The following is a 19,632-nucleotide window of genomic DNA, read 5'->3' as shown; positions in this document are numbered from 1 at the left end:
TCAACCCTCTATACTAACAGGAGGAACTCTTGACAATTTGCCTACAGCTGCACAATGAGGCCAAGTGGGTTTCTGAATCCAACAAAGGAGGCAAAGAGCTCGTTACTCTTGTGCTGCTTCTTTAAAATGGCCTCCTGAGCAAACTATGCCCTGTCTTTTCAATAAGATAGTCACATAATCTCTACACCTGGCTTCTCCAGGGCTTGTTGACTCTGCAAATGTGTCCAGTAAAAGGAACATGATGTTCAAAGCTTGGTGTGAATTTCAGTCACTTCAAATCCTGCAGGCAATTTGTTAAATCTGTTCTCTTAAAAGGACAGTCCCACACAATAAAATGAACTGAAAAATGGGAGCATGTCATACTTTATGCTCACATCCTCTGGTGTTTGCTATTCAAGCCCTGGGAACCGGCGCTAGCTATCTACCCTATCAATGCTTTTCATAAAGCGACCTCTATTAAGTCTTCTCTCACTCTTCTGTGCACCAAAGAGAAAAGTCCCAAGTCTTCTAACCTTGCCTCATATTTTCCAATCCAGCAATATCCTTGTAAATCTCTGCACCCTCTTAGGTACTTCCAATTGTCAGTCTGTTGCAGAAAAAGGTTGAAACTTAACAGTCATCTTGAAATGGTAGGCTTGTAGTAATTATTGAATATTGTAATAAAGATATCAATAATTGTTAGGTAATCACATAGTTAATTAAAACATTGAAAAATATTTTCCTTCCAAAGAAGCTTTGCATAAAAAGCATCACGTGGTAGTTTTTCTGTGCTGTTAATACAATTCATTAGCATTCCTGTTTTGCAGGCTGGATGCATCACACAGTCGAGCCATTGGGAGACAAAACAACAAAGGAAAGTTTTGCTATTCAGTGTCTCCAAAAATCTTTAGAGGCAGATCCTAACTCTGGCCAATCCTGGTACTTCCTTGGCAGGTAAAAATAAAATTAGATGATGTAATGTTAGTTTTTGAATCTATCATTTTAAAAACTATGTCTCATCCATGTATTTTTACCCAATAGTTACAACAAAAAAACAGATGGATAGTGAAAATCTGTTTATTCATTCTAATGATATTTGTATCTAAAACATTAGCCTTTCTTTCTCATCTTACTCATTAGATTTCCAAAATTTGTTTTTTTTTAAAAAATGTATACCCTTACCCAAATTCCTTATTTCTCATGGAACTTTTAAATCTCATTCAGCGGGTGTAATCTATCTCTTGCTCTTAAATTTCATAAACACATAAAGGTTGTTAATTTGACCGTATGATTTCCAGGGTTAGCACTTTGGAGAGAAGTTTACAAAGCTTTAATATGAAAATATTCTTGTAATTGATAATGTCATGAATAGCATTATTATACAAAATTAACCTAGTTTATGCATTTCTCTCAACATTACTTGTGTACAGAGCTATTGGGATTGTAATTTGTGTTTGAGTTGTTGAAGACCATTTGGTTTAACAAAACTTTGCAAGGGATGATGCTCCCAACACAAGGTGACTGTTAAACATGAAGAAGTACCTCATGAATTTTTGATCTTTATTCGCATTTGCAGAAGTTTGCATAGGCAGAACAGATTTATTATGTCAAAGAGAAATTGAGCTATCATGAATTATGAGGCTCGAAACACCTAAAAATCTGAAGTGAGCAACTGAAAGCTGGTAGTTTTAGACAAAGGTCAATAAAACGATTACCGTATTAAGAGTTTTTATTCCAATACAATTTATCTGTCAAGTAAGTTTCTGTGTCTATTGATTGCAGTACTAGTTTAGATTATTTTCCTCCCATTTGGAGTTCTGAAAATTTCATTCGTGGATGTGTTTGAAGGATTGTTAATTTAAATGAGATAAAAATGTGTACAACAGAATTTGAAGGAAGTAAGATTACCGGTAACAACCACTCCATTACCATGGGCCAAGTTGTGATTTGTTGTTAAAACTGTTTGGGTGGAGAGCATGGGGGAAGGTGCTGCTGGATAAGGAGTCTTCTAATCAGGAGGTATCATGTCCCCTTAACCTAGATTCAATGAAGGTCATATCTGTTCAATTATCCCAGGTATCTTGTAGATGATAAGTTCATAAATGAAGTTATATTGTGAAAAGGATTTGTCAAGAGTAAAAGTGATTTATTCAAAGAATTGGATGGGAAGGAGACCAGTAGGATTAGCCCCAGTAGGTGAGTGGGAAGGTTAGTAAAGGGTTCAATGATTTTTGGAGTTCATCATATCAAGGGACAACAAATGAGCCTTTGAGAAAATATAGAGGTATTGGAGAGAGACCCCCTACACATCCACAGACTGAACATTAGTGGATGTATAGAAAGGTCAAGGAGTGCTGAAAGGATTTGGGGGTGTGGAAATAAGAAGTGGAATGATAACAGGAGAGAGAAGTCAAAGAAGGGTAACAAGAAAAGAATTTTCAAAAGTGTATAGGGTGGGTGGAGAGGGAGAAGAAGTGAAATGATCATGCAGCCTCAGGTCTGGATAAAATTTGCATATAATGGTATTGAAAACTAATTATGTGACAGTAGTTATGTACAGTGCCCTCCATAATGTTTGGGAAAAGACACTTTATTCCTTTATTTGCCATTGTGCTCCACAGTTTTAAATGTGGAATCAAACAATTCACATGTAATTAAAGTGCACATTCCATATTTTATTCAAGGTTAATTTAGTTTGACTTTTTATATATAGACCACTCATTTCAGGGCACCATAATGTTTGGGACATTTGGGTTCACAGGTGTTTGTGAGTATTCAGGTATGCTTAATTACTTTAAGAGAACTAGACTTGCTTCTAAACTTTTGGTAACCTTTGAAGTATGTAGTTGCCATGAGGACCAGAGTTGTGCCAATGAAAGTCAAAGAAGCAATTTTGAGGCTGAAAAACAAGATTAAAACATCACCCAAACTTTCGGATTATCAAAATCAACAGTATGGAACATAATTAAGAAGAAAGAGCATACCGGTGATCTTAGTTATTGCAAAGGGACTGGTCTTCCAAGGAAGATCTCCACTGCTGATGACAGAAGAATTCTCATCACAATGAAGAAAAAATCTCCATGCATATGTCCATCAGATTAGAAACGCTCTTCAGGAGGCAGGTGTGGATATGTCAATGACTACTGTTTGCAGAAGACTTCATGAGCTACAGATATACAGAGGCTACACTGCAAGATGTAACCATGGCAAAGGTGGTATGTTTTGGATGTTGGGCAGTTCCTTTACGCCTCCTCACTTTGCTCTTGTTGTCACTCTGATACAGTTAATCTTGGTCTGGTCTCCTCTGACAATAGAACCTTTTTCCAGAATAAAGCAGTTTCTTTTAAATACTTCTTGGTAAACTATAATTGGGCCATCCTTTCTGTGGCTAACTAATGGTTTGCATCTTGCAGTATAGCCTCTGTATTTCCTTTTGTCAAGTCTTCTGTTGTCAGTAGTCATTGACATATCCACATCTGCCTCCTGAAGAGTGTTTCTAATCTGTTGGACATATGCATGGAGATTTTTCTTCATCATGATGAGAATTCTTCTGTCAGCAGCAGTGGAGGTCTTCCATGGCCCACCAGTCACTTGGCGATTACTGAGCTCATCAGGGTGCTCTTTCTTCTTAATGATGTTGGTAATTCTAAAGTTTGGGTGATGTTACTATTTTATTCTTGTTTTTCAGCCTCAGTGGCTTCTTTGACTTTCATTGGCACAAGTCTGGTTCTCATGATGAAAAATGGCAACTTCAGACTCCAAAGGGGATCAAAAGCTTAGAAGCAAGCCTAGCTTCTCTTATACCTGGATTAATGAAGCAATTAAACTTACCTGAGTAATCACAAACACTTGTAAAGCCAAATGTCACAAATATTATGGAGCCCTGAAATAAGTGGACTGTTTATAAAAAGTGTTGCAAGTTCTATATGGTCAAACAAAAATGTCTACAAATAACCTTGAATAAAATCTGGAATGTGCACTGTATTACATGTGAATTGTTTGATTACAAATTTATAACTGTGGAATACAAGCAAATAAAAGGAAAAAAAGGGTCAGATTTCAGATTTATTGGAGTAAATACATGGCATCACATATTTTATTTGTGGTCAAGGCAGAATTGCCACTTACTAGTAGCGCAAAAAATATATACAGATATACATGTAAGCAAATAAAGAACTGTAAACGGATAATAAATGTAAACGAACTGACTGTAATGCAGAGAGAATTTTAAAAAGTCAATAAAGTGCACAAGTGACCGTCCTTAAATGATCCCCTGATTGAGTGTGTTGTTGAGGAGTCTGATGGTGGAGGGGCAGCAGCTGTTCATGAACCTGGTAGTGTGAATCTTATGGCACCTGTGCCTCTTTCCTGATGACAGCAATGAAAACAGAGCATGTGCTGGGTCGTGTGGATCCTTGATGATTGCTGCTGCTCTCCCTGAAGATGTTCTCAATACTGGGAAGTGTTTTGCCTCTGATATCTTGGGCTGTGTCCACTACCTTTTACAGGGCTTTATGCTCAGAGGTGTTGGTGTCCACATAGCAGACCATGATGTAGCCAGTCCACACACTTTCCACCATACATCTGTAGAAATTTGCCAGGGTTTCTGATTTCATACCAAACCTCCACGAACTCCTGAGAAAATAGAAGCACTGACCTGCATTCTTCATGATGCCATTAGTTTATTGGGTCCAGGAAAGATCCTCTAAGATAGTGGCTCCCAAGAAATTGAATTTGCTCCCCCTCTCCACCTCTGATCCCCCAATGATCACTGAATTGTATAACTCTGGCTTTCCTTTTCTGAAGTCAACAATCAGCTCCCAAACATTTGTCCCAAACATTATGGAGGGCACTTTATATGGCCTGAATCTTTCAATTTTAAAACAAAAATCATGTAAAAATCTGATTGCAAAAGCAATTTTACTTGTTTAACAATAAAACTGGGTTTTTTATATATATATAGTCAACTATATATATATATATATATATATATATATATAAATTTTTTTTTTTAATCCATTTGTTTTTGTGTTGAGAGTGCCTTGCTTGAGCTCATAATGTGCAAATAGACTTTTTTGTGGGTTGACAATGATGTCCTGATAAATGATGGTAATCTAATGCTAAATCTACATATTTTGTTATTTTTGGATTAATTTAACTAAAATTAGAAATTTCCAAACTCCATGCACAGCTTCAGAACAAAATTTTAAAAATAAATATACCCTTTGTATAATAAATATGTTAATGTTAAAGGGGGAATGGAGTTGAGACCATTACAGGGAGTAGAGAGTTAAAATAAGAGGTGCAATGCTAGTTGGAGTTTGAAGTCACCGTGAGATCAAGGAAATGCCAGGGAAGTTAACATAGTCTCATGAGTGTCAAATTCTTAAATGGGAATAGGATAACGTTGAAGCTAGAAAAGTGGAGGAAACTGATGGCCAAACAAGCCATAACAGATGGAAGCTTAAAAGACTGCAGATTATTGGAACAAAAATTATATTGAACTTGATCAGGCAGCATCTGAGGGTAGAAAGATGGTCGATGTTGTGCTGATGCAGGCTCTTAAACCGCCAACTATTCTTCTGCTTTGACAGATGCTGCTTGGCCTACTGAATTCCTCCAATAGTTTGTTTTCAGTCATAACAGGCACCCTCCGTGGTGGAAAAAAATTCTGTAAGCTAATCGGAGTTGTTTTAAAACACTAGTAGTTAAGTGTGTGGATCAGAGATATGCTAGTTTAATTTCAGTCATGTAATGCAAGTATATAGTGCTATTTCTAAGGATATCTAGACAAATTTAAGAATGTGAAAACTTATTCAATGGAAGCTTGGTATGCCATCAGAAACCCTGGCAAATTTCAGCTGCATCATGATCTGGAATGGGGATACCAATACCCCTGAGCATAAAGCCCAGGCCATTACAGGCAAAGCCCTCCCCACCATCGAGAACATCTTACAGAGAACACTGCTGTCAGAGAGCAGCAGCGAACATCAAGGATCCACACCCCACTGCACGCACTCTGTTCTCACTGCTACCATCAGGAAAGGGGATATCGGTGCCACAAGACTCGCAGCACCAGGTTCAGGAGCAGTTGCTCCCCCTCCTCCATCAAACTCCTCAACAGTGGTCTCAAGCAGTGACTCAATTTTACACTTCATATATTTTTTTCCCTCTTTGTATTGCACAGTTAGTTGTTCACATTTCTTTATTTGTTTACGTGTACAGTTTTTCTTGCACTACCAATGAGTGGTAATTCTGCCTGGCCAAAGGAAAAAGAATCTCAGGGTTTTGTATGCTGTCGTGTATGTATTCAGACAATAAATCTGAATAATTTGCAAAACGATCCCATACTCACTAAGGAAAGCAGCGTTAAGGATAAAGTGCCACAAGTTAGACTGTGGAGAACTTAAATAATAGGTCAGTAATTTAAGGACAAATGACAAAAGATGTAAAGTGAATAATTAAGGATATGAAGTGAATAGTCAAGGATGGAAATGTATAAAAAGGAGCTGCCAGGCTGTTAATTGTGTAAGATCTTGAATTTCAAGATTTGTTTAATAATAACAATGGAATGGCACTGAAGGAATGAAGACAAACATTATGCATGCTTTGTATTTCACCATTCACAAAATGATACTACAGTTATGAATTTCATTGTAATTTAAGTGATTTAAATGATTTTAACATAAAATGTAAATTTGTGTAATTTTCCTCCATATTTATTCAAAATATTTTTGGTCTGAAACTGACCAAGTTGTACACCTATTCCTTTTTGTAATTAGTATCTTTCTCATAGGTGTTATTCAAGCATTGGCAAAGTTCAGGATGCCTTCTTATCATATAGGCATTCCATTGATAAATCAGAAGCAAGTGCTGATACATGGTGTTCTATAGGGTAAGCGAAAATTGGAAGATAAAACCACTAGAGCTTTGCAATTTTAATTTGATGCCTTGTTTTCTTAATCTATTCAGTTCTGTTTGCCATTTTGTTTACTGTCTTAGGGTGTTATATCAACAGCAGAACCAGCCAATGGATGCATTACAAGCTTATATCTGTGCTGTTCAATTAGACCATGGACATGCTGCAGCGTGGATGGACCTGGGAACACTCTATGAATCCTGCAATCAACCTCAGGATGCAATCAAATGTTACATCAATGCAACTAGGAGCAAAAATTGTAGTAATACTTCGGTACTCACAGCAAGGATAAAATACTTGCAGGTAAACTAGGTGTAGTGTGTAAATACATTGTATTTCACCTAAAAAAAAAGGAATTTTCTAGTGGATTTTCCATAAATTAGACTTTTATGTGGGAGTTTTACTGGTTAAACATCTTGCATATTAGAATATGTTTTCAAAGCATCAAATTAATTTAAAAACTGCTTATGTTGTTAATCACCATGCAGACAGAATTCCAAGGAATATAATTGAATGGGCAATTCGAGCATTTTATAAGGTTAATTATGATGAATGTCTTCAGCTTTAATTGCATTTTTGAATTGAAATTAACATTTTCAGTTAGAGAATCAAATTAGCTTTATGCAGTACCGCATAGCAGGTTATATAAATAAATGACACTGTTAAACATCATGCTCTTCTCGGGGAGGACTTGAGGAAAAGCAGTCAATTTGCTCTCCACTGAATCCATCTAATTGGAGGGGGGAAACATGCCTGCTATGTGGTATCTGAAGTGCAAAGCTATTCTTTTTCTTTAAGTCCTACCTGCGTGCTACAATACTTCTACATCAGTTATTATTAATGCAGGTGATATTGAATTTTCTGTTAAAGCTGCAGTATCTTTATTTGCTTGACTTCATAGTCTGAGTACATTTTATTTGGTAGCATGTGCTTTTGAACTCAAAAAGTCAAAGTTGCAACTGATCTACCATTAAACTACAAAAAGGTTCAAAAATCCATGCTAAATTATCTGATTTCAGCTGGACCACTTTTGTTCTGCATCAGGCAGCATTTTTGGGGAGGGAGAGACAATTTGAATAGATGTGAGAAAAGATATTTCTCCGTCTGTGTCCCTGTCTGTCTCCCTGTCCCTCACTCTCCCTGTCTGTTTGTCTTCCTCTCTCTGTCTGGAAAGTGGAACAAAGCTCCAAGAAGAATTTGGTTTATGATGCTTTGCTGTTAATTATGTTATTTCATGAAACAGTTACAGGAGTAGGATCTTTGGCCTTCTAGCCTTAATTGTGATTGAACTATAACCTTACTTTATCATTACCATCTGACTGACGTCCAGGAGAAATTGTAAGTGGGGGTGGGAGAAATGGGATGTCTGTTAAATACCCAAATATGTTAATAAAAATGTGTTAACATTGGACATGGTAACATCAAAGGTGATAGATTAAGGGAAAAGCAATGCAGTACTCTTTAGTACATGACAATAAGATAACAATTGGTATCACCCAGCAGATGACAAAAACTGCCAAGCATAATGGTGTTTGCTCAACAGCTCCCATGACGCTCACTGGATTTCAGCCTGGGTGCTTCCTCTGAAGTACCTGTTGCAGGAGAGTGGTTACTACTGAAATGCTGGATAACCGAGCTCTTGGTTTTTCCATGCCTTTTCACCAAATCCCTTATAATTTTGATCATCAAAATTTTACAAATCTCAGATTTAAAGTTAACAATCGATTAAGCATTAATTTCCATTGTGGAAGAGGATTTAAAATTTCTGACATGCTTGCTTACTTTCTGCATGAATTTGTTCTTGAAAGACCTGGTTCTTAATTTTAGGATACACGTCCTTCCTAAAATTTGGTGTCTGGAATTTGCTGAGGTATTCCAGGAATAATCCAACCAGGCAGGCCATTGCATTTTTGTAGCAGAGGTTGTATATTGTAAGGATTATAATATAAGCATAGAGATGCGAACATTTTGTGAACCTTTTACTTTCTTATAATATTTTGCACACTGTGTCTTATGCAAATTGTTTCTGTATCACATTTAATTCTTTATCAAACTTCCTGCTATTGAGCTACAAATTTGTCCAGTGCTTAAACGGACAATCTCCATCTGGTAGGACTAAAGGCAGTTCTAAAAAATCTAGATTAATAGTGGATATTTCCGATTTTTTCCTGTGGGAGAAAAAAAGAATGCATCGAACTTGATTGTATTATTGATAAAAGTTCAAGCATCATAAAGTATTGATTGCATTTAGAGCGGCTCGGTTAGTGTAGTGATTAGTGCAACGCTGTTACAGTGTCAATGATTGGAACCAGCGTTCGAATCCTGTCTTGTCTGTAAGGAATTTGTACATTCTCCCTGTGTCTCTGTATGTTTCCTCTGGGCGCTCCAGTTTCCTCCCACTGTTCAAAATGATTGAGGGTTGTAGGCCAATTGGGTGGCAAGGGCTCATGGGCTGAAAGAGCCTGTTACTGTGCTGTATGTCTAAATTTATATTTAAAAAAATTAAATTAAACTAAAATTTAAATATCTGAAATTGTATCTTATCAAATCTAATATGGCCTGGCCTCTTAATAGTTTTAGAACACTATTGTAGTAAACACTTGAATTTTGCTTGTCGATTATAAAAGCTGAAATTCCCCAATTAAAAACATTCCTTTGCTACATGCCTATCTTCAGATACCTGTGTTTGTGCTGCTAAGACATCTTAGTACAACCTTCACTGCAGTCTTTTCTGTTTCCTAATTCTGCCCATCAAGTATCTATAGCCTGTTCACAACTCCTCTTATCAAAGCCTCAATATCATGTTTGATTATTTGGAGTAAAACCCTGTCTTGCCATATTTGGCTCAGTAATGGCTTCCACATTTATTTTAAATCCTACATTTGTCTTTTAAGGCCTTGCAATTGATCTTAGCAGTTGCTCCATCATCTTTCCATCAGTATTCTCATCTATCCAAATGTGATCATGGATAGTCTTGATAAGTATTTCAGTCAACAATGCAGCAGATCAACTGTCTTCACTGAATATCCACACAGATATTTTCCATTGGGAAAAACCATTCAGGGGTCATGACTGGGCTTTTTGAGGATTACTTTGTTCTCAGGTTATTTCTGTTGATTTTTTTTTCATCATTTGGACAAGGTTAGTCATGGGATTTCAAGATATTTATAACTTAGCCTACAAATACCGCATATTGCTCCAGTTTAACTGTTGGATTCATTGCTATTGCTTGCTTATTTACACTATCACTTTTAAGACAGAAGGTTGTTGTTGAAATCCACACCAGAGACTTGGCACAGAAATGTCAAAAGACACTTTGTTATTAATCAGATTCTACATTGTTGAAGGTGTGCTTTGTTAGAGCAGACACTAAGTTAAGGCCCTATCTTTTCTTCACATATCTGCATCCTATAGCATGGCAGCAGGCCCTTCAACCTGACTCATCAACATTGACCATGATCCATCTACTGGAATCCCCTTTATCTGCATTTGCCCTCTATTCCTTCTTTGCTACATATCTGTTTTTTTAAAAAAATATTTTATTTATGAATTTTAAAACCACATCTACAATTATTAAATTAATATATATCCTTGCCTGTCCCGCATCGGACTTGTCAGCCACAAACAAGCCTGCAGCTGACGTGGACTTTTTACCCCCTCCATAAATCTTCGTCTGCGAAGCCAAGCCAAAGAAGAAGATATATCCTTTCCTCCCCATCCAACTTTAACATAAAAAGAAAAGAAAAAGATAAGGAGAATGCCAAAAAATCTCACATAATACTGGAGCTAAGGGTTATCAGTGTGGCGAGCTTTCAGAATCTTTCAAATTTTCAAACCAACACATTGTAAGTATGGGCTCCATACTTTCAAAACGAAATGATATTTATTACACAAATTGTTATTTTCTCAAGTGGATTACAAGAGCGCAATTCAGCATGCCATCTCTCCATTCCTAAATCTATATTTGATTTTCAAGTAATGGCAATGCACTTTCTAGAAACAGCTAAAGCTAATCGTAAAAATTCAATTTCAAACATAGTTAATTTTAATTTGAGCCTAATCACTACCCAACAAAAATAACATTGGATATAATGGGAATGTTACCTGTAATATTTTCTCCAAAAATGTTTTTAGTTCTAACCAAAAAGGTTTTTCTCTAGGACACTCCCAAGTAGAATGAAAAAAAGAACCAGGGGAGTTAAATATATTGATGTAAAAATTATATTGATCTAATCTATTACCTTACATTAATAATTTCATCATACTATCTTTACATAATTGCTTCCAATAATTTTCATCTAATTGTCTACCTAAATCAACCTCGCATCTTAATCTTGATTTATGTATTCCTAATTTAGATGCTGTTTTTTGAAGTAATATATACATCTCTGAAATAAATGTATTCATACCATGCTTAATTATTAATAATTCTAATTCATTTTGTCTAGATAATCTCAGATTATGACAACTTTTCAATCAAAAAGGCTTTAACTTGATAATAGAAAAAGTATTATTCAGGACATTAAATTTTTCCTTCATTCATTGAAAATTAATAAATTTACCAGCTTCAAAACCATCTTTTTTTTAAAATCCCCATTTGTCTCCAAATTTAAAAAAATTGATTATTCATAGAAAAAGGAAGAAGTCTATTTTGATATAAAGGCACTTATCGTGTAATCTGTTCCATAATTAAATCAAATGTCTCAAGATAGGTGTATCTCTGTTTTTTGTTAATAATTTAAAGTTTCATTTATAAATAAAATCCTTCATATGATCTTCACCTATTACTCTGAATCAAACATTCTATTAAAAAATAAATTTTAATTAGGCTACTTTATAATAATTCTTAAAATGAAGGTGTTGTAAACCTAATTCAAATTTCCAAGTTAATTTTTGTAAACAATTTCTAGACATCTTTCCATAAAAACTTCCTAATACTTGAATTTAAATCATTAAGATTTTTGAGGTATACCACAGGGAATTAACTGAAAAAGATATTGAACCCTTGGAAAAACATTCATTTGAATACAATTTACTCTATCTATTAAGGTTATAGGTAAATCATTCCATTTATTTAAATAATCCTTAATTTTATAAAGTAAATGTAAATAATTTAACTTGATTAACTTATTTAAACCATTATCAATTCTAATCCCCAAATATTTAATTCAATTTTCCGACCATTTAAATGGAGTGAATTTTTTATGTTGAATATAATCTCCTTTTACCAAGGGCATAATTTCACTTTTGTCCCAATTAATTATATAATCAGATATTTCACCATAATCTTTCATTCTTGTATACAAAAAAAGCAAAGAATTTATAGGATCTATCATGTAAACCAAAACATCATCAGTGATTAAATTAATCTTGTGCTCTTCTGTACTAACTTTTATACCCTTAATACTAAACTCCTGTCTTATTAATTCTGCTAATGGTTTAATTGCTAAAACAAATAAAGGACATCCTTGTCTACTTGATCTAGACAATGGCTAGAATTTTTTTAAAAAATATTTGGATTTAACCTTCGCCAAATATCAACTAAATTCAAATCTTTCATCATATTCAAAATTGGATTATTTAGTTTTAGCAACTGATTTTTGTGACATCCAAAATTGGATCTAAACAACAATAGAAATCTCCTCCAGTTAGCACATTTTCATGTGTTTCAGCAAGATACATAAAAAAATCACTAATAAACTTTTCATCATCTGCATTGGGTGCATAAATACACATATGTGTACACATTTCTGAATAAATTTGATAATATACTAAGATAAATCTCCCAGCAGAATCAGTAACTATGGATTATATCTTAACAGGTGGCTTCTTATTAATCAAAATAGAAACTCTTGATTTAGAATTAAATGAAGAGGCTACCATTTGACTTACCCATTCCTTCTTTAATTTTTGATGTTCTTTTTCAGTTAAATGTTTTTCTTGTTTTAAAAAAAAGCAATATCAAACCTCAATTTTTTGAATATAAGGCAAACTTTCTTCCTTTTAATTGTGTTATTAAGATCATATTAAAAGATAGTAAATTTAATACATAATTACCAGTCATATTCAAGATAAAAATCAAAGACCTCTTGCAACTCTCCCCACTGGACTCTTGCTCTATACATATTTTCGAATAAATTCAGCAATGCCAAAAAAAAGCAAAGAAAGGAAAAAAAAAACCCAAAAAAGCACCAGTTTAAAAAAAAAACTACAAAGTTGCACACAGCTACGGAAGGAGAAGATAAAAAGTCTGCACTCCCCCCCCCCGACAGAATACCCATAACTTCAAGTGTAGTTCATTCAGGTATAAGATGCTTCTTTGAGATCCTTATTCACTTGGTCATCATCAATTTCAACCTATTCTTGATGTTTTAACTTCTGTTGCAGATCTTGTACCTTCTCATCTTGACATATCAAAGCCTGTTAAATAGATTGACTCAGGCTTTGAGTTTGATCGTGTTTAAGATTTGGCAAAAATTATCAAATTTCAAATCCGCCATCTGCAAAAAACCGTGATTGATTTTCTCCAGAAAACACTTTATGCATGGCTGGGTAATGGAAAGAAAATTTATATCCTTGCTTCCAAAGAAATGATTTGCAGGATTAAATTCCTTTCTTTTGACAATTGACATACTGAAATCCGTCAAGAAAAACATTCTGTTATTTCCCACTATTAAGAAGCCTCGTTGTTTTTGAGCAGTTTGAGCCGCCAATCTTAATATCATTTCTTTTTCTTGGTAACGTAGACACCTGAGCAAAATCGAGTGTGGCACTTGTCCCAGAAATTGTTTCTTTCTATTTGCTTTATGTGCTCTATCCAATTCTAATCCATTAGGAAAATTTTCAGGACCCATAATTTCCAGAATTCATCTTTGGAAAAAATTGCATTGGATTAGAGCCTTCAAAATCTTCAGGCAGCCCAACAGTCTTAACATTATTCCTGTGGCTATGATTTTATAGTACACCAAGTTTTTGTAAAAGTTCTTTTCTCTGTACCTCCCAAGCCACAAAAGAATCGTCCATTTTATTATCCGTATCTTTACATTGTTCTACTTCATCACGATAATCTTGAATGTCATCTTCAATTTTCTGGACTTTAGTTTTAACTTTCTTCACAATTTCAGCATATTTTACCATTTCTTGTTTAATAGCTCATTTCACCTTTCAAATATTAAATTGCATGTTAGCTTCTCCTTTAGCAGATAGATAATTAAAGAGGTTAAAGCTTTACATTCCTCACTCTGAAACATAACTTCAGAGTGTCAAACTTTATCTCCTCCATACCTTGAATAAGTTGGGCTTCTTCTTCCATTTTCATTTCCTCCAACTCTTCATACATTCTTATTTCTTTTTCTGTGCCTTCTTGCTCTTCACCCGAGGATGAAACTGCGCAGTTTTTCCTGCAACTTTTTGGAATCTGATGGTCTTCTGAACTCCAGCGCCATCTTCCTTGGCTCCCCAGAGAAGTGGCGCTGGAGTATGTGAACCCTCACCGACATGGCACGAGTCATCCTTGGAGGGAGAAAAACTTGATCCAGAGGCTCCATCATTAAAGTAGGCCCAACTTCTTCAGTTGTACTAACCTTGTTAATAGTCGTCGTCTTAGCTGTTTGAGTCTTTTCTTTCTTTGTAGCCATATAGTGTTTCAATTCAGATCGATCTCAAAGTCTTTAATTTAAATTTTTTAAATAATCAGGTTTTAATTAATTCTGCCAGGAGAGGCATATTTTTAAGTATCCAACCTACGCCATCAAACCATACCCCTGTTGAAATGCTTTTCAAAAATTGTACTTGCCTCTACCGCCTATACACAAACTGTTCCATTTGCCATCACACTGAAAAAAATTGTCCCTTGGCTCTCCTTTCTATAATCTGTTCTGTCATGTGACCAGAACTGAATGCAATATTTCAATATAGGTATGCATTGTTTAATGTCTATGATACATTCTGTGAAATTGGGCATTATGCGATGTGGACATTGTGCAAACACCATATCAGATACTTTGCAAAGCTATATGGGATACTGTAGGGTACCTCTAAACTTTTTATTTGTAAGTAGGGATCAGTGTGGGGACTGACGCTGGGCAGAGAACAGGGCAGTGGGATCAGTGTGGGGACCATCACGAGGCTGTGGGTGGAGTGGGGCAGTCGGATCAGTTTGGGCACACTGCACAATTTCCTATAGCTAGCTATCGCTTTTTCTAAATTGCTGCGGACGTGCTAGTGGTACTTGAATAATTATGGGTCCACGGACGTTGCCCGAACTAATGTTAAGCAGCTCATACCTGTACACGTTTTTGAAGGCAAGCAGGCAAAACAATGTCTTTACTGTCGTATCCATCTTTGTGGCCATTTTCAAGGATCCATGAACGTATCCCGGGTTCCTCTGTATGTCAATGCTGCTAAAGTCCCTGCTATTTTCTGTATGTGTCTGGCCAATATTGAGAAACTCAAGGAAATACTTAACTCTTGTTTGAATTAAATTCCATTTGCCACTGATCTGCCCAACTTTCAAGTTGATCTTTGTTCCTTTGTGTCTTTCATCATCAATACATTATTTGTATTTTCAGCATACTGATTAAACCCACGGACATTCTCATTCAAATCATCCACTTGTATAACAAACAGCCAAGATTCCAGTACTGATTCTTGCAGTACATAATGCTCTGCTACCACCAGCCTCTTGTTTGCCAAAACATCATTTCTCCCATGAGGGTTAACTTTCTAGACTAACATCCTATATGGGACCTTGTCAAAGATCTTGCATTACCACATATTCTACCTTGCTTTCATCAATTTTGTTAATAACCTCTGAAATATAAACTCCATGATATTGGTGAAGGAAAATTTTTCATGCTTTAAAAAAACATGCTGAACATCCTGAATCAGTTCCTGCTTTTCCAAGTGATCTTTAATTTCAAACAATTTTTACTAGTTACTTCTGTACATAAGTTTTCTTGCCATATCTCTATACCCTTCTAGAATATGGAAACAACACATGGCAACAAATCTTCACTTTGTGCAGGAACTTTGAACAATCATCTATTTATCCGCTTATAATACAGAAGCGGGCCTTCTAGTTTCTTCTGTGACTTGGAATCTTCCTCTAATTCAGATGATTTTTTTTTCCATCAAATCTTCATGAGGTTCCCCCTAATACTATGTTTTTTTAAAATTCTGTAAGGCTATGTATATAAATAGGTTTTTGGTCTTTAATTTTTCCCTTTCAATTTGTAGAAATAGCTGGTTTATTTTTTACCTAAAATATTTTTAAAAACTGTTTAATCTCTCCTCATTCTTATTTACTTGGAGTTCTGTGTGGAGTTCAGTTCATCCATCTATAGGAAGGATATCATTAAGTTGAAAAAGGTGTGGAAGAAATTCACTTCGATACTGTTAGGACAAGAGGGCTTAAGTTGTATGGAGAGGCTGGATATTCCTGGAGCAGAGTAAGTTGAGGGGTGATCTTACACAGGTTTATAAAATGACTAGGAGAATGGATAAAGTGAATGCTCACTTTTTCCCAGTGTAGACAATTCTAGAACTAGAGGGCAAAGGTTTAAGGTGAGAGGGGAGGGTTTAGGAGGGACATTTTGTATCTGGCGAAAGCTGGTAGAAGAAGTTATTGAAGCAGACACAATTGCAACATTCTAAAAACCATTTGGACAAGATAGGGTTTAAAGCATATGGATCAAATTGCAGGGAATGGGACTACCACAGAATTCTGTGGTTGGTTGACATGGACAAATTGAACATGAGCCTGTTCAGTGCTGCATGATTCTGACTCTTGGGAATTTTATCAAGTCTCTTTAATCCTGTATTTTCTATAAAATTAATTGCCTCATAGAATTTGACCACTAGACCAAACTCTCAGACTGATTTTATTTTACAAAGTTGTTTAAATAGATAATTATATTGGTGTATAATGCTGAAAAGAAAAGTTACTCTCTACATCAGTAGTACCAAAAGTTAGTAGAACTGAAGATCAACTGGAAAAGGAAACCTTAGAAGTCTGGTGTTTGGGCAGAAAAAAATCCTTGCTGCAAATCTAATTGAAATTATTTATTGTCTTTCATTATTTACATTAGGCAATATTGTTCTATTATCAATGCCTCACTGTTACATAATTGACATTGTTCCCTTTTAGCTTGGTCCTTGGTCTCAAACTGATTTATATTTGTTCTTTCGCCTTTGTCAGCTTGACATGGCCATACATAATCGTATCTTATGGGCAGTGTGCCAACTCCTTCATAATACATGAATGTTTCCTCTCCTGCAGTCCAATTTAAACAGAAGGCAGTAGGCCTAGGAGTGCACTACAGTCACTCCAGACTTCATGGAATCAGACAGAACATGGCCAAGGAATCTTTGAATATTGCCCGTCTAGTCTTGAAGGATGCAGCTGCCAGATATGATTTGGCCTGGGTAGTGAGAGAACTAAATGAAGGATTTTATTCTTGCAAATCTACCTGTTGCTGATGGATTTGTCCATGATAGCATTGGTAGGAATGACCACTGCATTATCCTTGTGGAAAGTAAGTCATTGTCACACTGGTGATGCCCTCCACTGTAGGCACCATTATCATGCTAAATGGGATAGATTCAGAACAGATCTGTCTGCTCTGTGTAACTTCACGATCCAATTGTTACTCACATACTATAATTGGAGTCAAGCCACAAAATAAATCATGGTTAATTTAGACATGAAGAGCAAAGAGCTGCATCAGGAGTACCTAAAAAGAAATGCCTACCTGTCGCTGCAAGAACATTTCCATTCTCAACAATGACAGAGGCAAGTTTGCAAGACCAAAGGATAAGGCTGGATCATTAGTCACCATTTAGCCAGAAGGGTTGAGATGATGATGCAACCTGGCTTCCTCCTGAGATTCCCATTGACACAGAAACCAGTTTCTATTCAATTTTCTCCACGTGATGGCAAAAAAACGGAGCAAGAGCCGTGCCTTCCTTCCCATCATCAGAGGAATGCAGTATTTGAGGTTAGCTCACCATGTGCTTACGGACAATTCTGTCACATTGAAAAATGACAAAAATAAGTACAATTGCATAGGATGATGACTTGTTGGCAGTTGCTATTGCAGAATTTTCCCTGTGCAAACTCAAGTAGGGTGGGAGGGAAAACACTCATGAGGATTCTACTTTTGTTTTTGTTGCATTCAGCTTCTTTTCTAGATTCTGGTATTTCATGCTCTTTTCAGTGTTTTGAAGTACATTTGTCCTTTATGCTTAAAAATATTAAAACTTCACATATGAGTCAACTTCAAGGAAACTGCAGCTTTTAAAGTTTTGAATTTTAAATAGAGGTTAATGTTCAATTCAGTTGAAAAGGAAAGGGGAGCATTATTTACACTGCTGAACCCCAAAAACTTTAATCACTCTGATGTAACATATCACGGGGAGAGAAATACTGCATTTTTACAATTCAGTGCCAAATATTTGTATGTTAATTAGCTCATTCTGATTTTAACTGATTTTTTTTCACTGCACACAGTGTAAAATTAACAATAAATAAAACCATGGACAGGATGCTAAATTTTCACACTAATGTGTCTGTCACAATTTTAACTGAAATTTTAGTATGATCATAAAGCCACAAGTGTTACATGATTGTAGAGCAATTAGGTGGATTGTATGATTGATCAGTTAGCTTTCATTTACATAATCGCATCACATACTTTTTACAGGCCCAGTTGTGCAACCTTCCACAAGGTAGCCTTCAAAGTAAAACCAAAATGCTTCCCAGTATTGAGGAGGCATGGAGCCTACCAATCCCAGCAGAACTTACCTCCAGGCAGGGTGCCATGAATTCAGCTCAGCAGGTGAAAATTATTTGTACCTCAATTGTACTTAAGCATTTTAGCTTTATAGTTTTAAAGGTACTTTTAAATGGCTAATACATATATATACACACACAAACAAAACAGTAACTTCACAAAACTTCATCATTGGTAGGATTTGAAGAAATATGTTCATGGGTTTACAACAATATGGGGCCATAATATTATCTGCCAAATTGCTTTTAAAAGTGCTAGAGGTATTGAAATCAAAATTGGTGATTTCTCAAGCAATTGGGAAGTAACTGTTGAATCGTCCTGTCGCATGTAATACTTTGCACTATTTGTACATAAAGCTGTTTTTATGAAAGTTGTAACAACTTTTGCCCTAAAATGCTCAGTATTTTTCCTTGGTACTCACTCTGTCAAAATAAGGAAGGGGAATAAGTTATCCAAACAACGCTTACTTTGATATTGCGACTGTATTTTCAGAAATCAATGGGGAATCAAAAGGAGGAAGAAAAGGGGTTTTGAAAGTAGAGAATTATTTCTACATATTTTCAATGCTTTTCTTTTATGTATAGGCTTGTAAACCTCATCACCACAATAATGAACCATTAGTAGGCCTCAGTCAGCAGCCACAGCAGACTTTATCACTACACATGGTTCCTTCTACCCAAGTGGATGACCTTAACAGTCCTGCTAAAAGGAAAAGGATGTCCAGTCCTACTAAGGTATAATACCCATTCAGCTTGTTTTAAAAAAAAATCCTTTTAGAGAACTGTTTGATAACTTCAGCATTGAAATGGTGCAGAAAAGGAAAAATTAAGCTAGTGTTTGGAGTTAGAAAATGTGTTGTGATATGCATTCCTTTCATGCTACACACCGTTCAACCAGGAAGTTTTTTTCATTATTTTGTAATAAATACGCTGTACTGTACAA

General features: G+C 35.6%; 1 protein-coding gene across 9 annotated transcripts in view; it reads left to right on the top strand.

Annotated features, from left to right (window-relative positions):
• Positions 1 to 19,632, top strand: part of kdm6a (lysine (K)-specific demethylase 6A) — a 317,187-nt gene that overhangs the window by 249,469 nt on the left and 48,086 nt on the right. For 7 of the 9 annotated variants that reach the window (XM_069889290.1, XM_069889289.1, XM_069889294.1 and 4 more), the window contains 5 exons: positions 807 to 933; positions 6,776 to 6,874; positions 6,982 to 7,201; positions 18,601 to 18,735; positions 19,275 to 19,424. In XM_069889290.1, coding sequence (XP_069745391.1) covers positions 807 to 933; positions 6,776 to 6,874; positions 6,982 to 7,201; positions 18,601 to 18,735; positions 19,275 to 19,424 — 731 coding nt within the window. The remainder of the gene's footprint in view (positions 1 to 806; positions 934 to 6,775; positions 6,875 to 6,981; positions 7,202 to 18,600; positions 18,736 to 19,274; positions 19,425 to 19,632) is intronic. The other 2 variants (XM_069889297.1, XM_069889295.1) reach the window with 1 other exon arrangement.

This window comes from Narcine bancroftii, chromosome 7, assembly GCF_036971445.1.
Source record: "Narcine bancroftii isolate sNarBan1 chromosome 7, sNarBan1.hap1, whole genome shotgun sequence".
Classification (NCBI taxonomy): Eukaryota; Metazoa; Chordata; class Chondrichthyes; order Torpediniformes; family Narcinidae; genus Narcine; species Narcine bancroftii.
The sequence above is the reverse complement of the archived record's forward strand: the minus strand, read 5'-3'. Positions and strand labels throughout refer to the sequence as shown.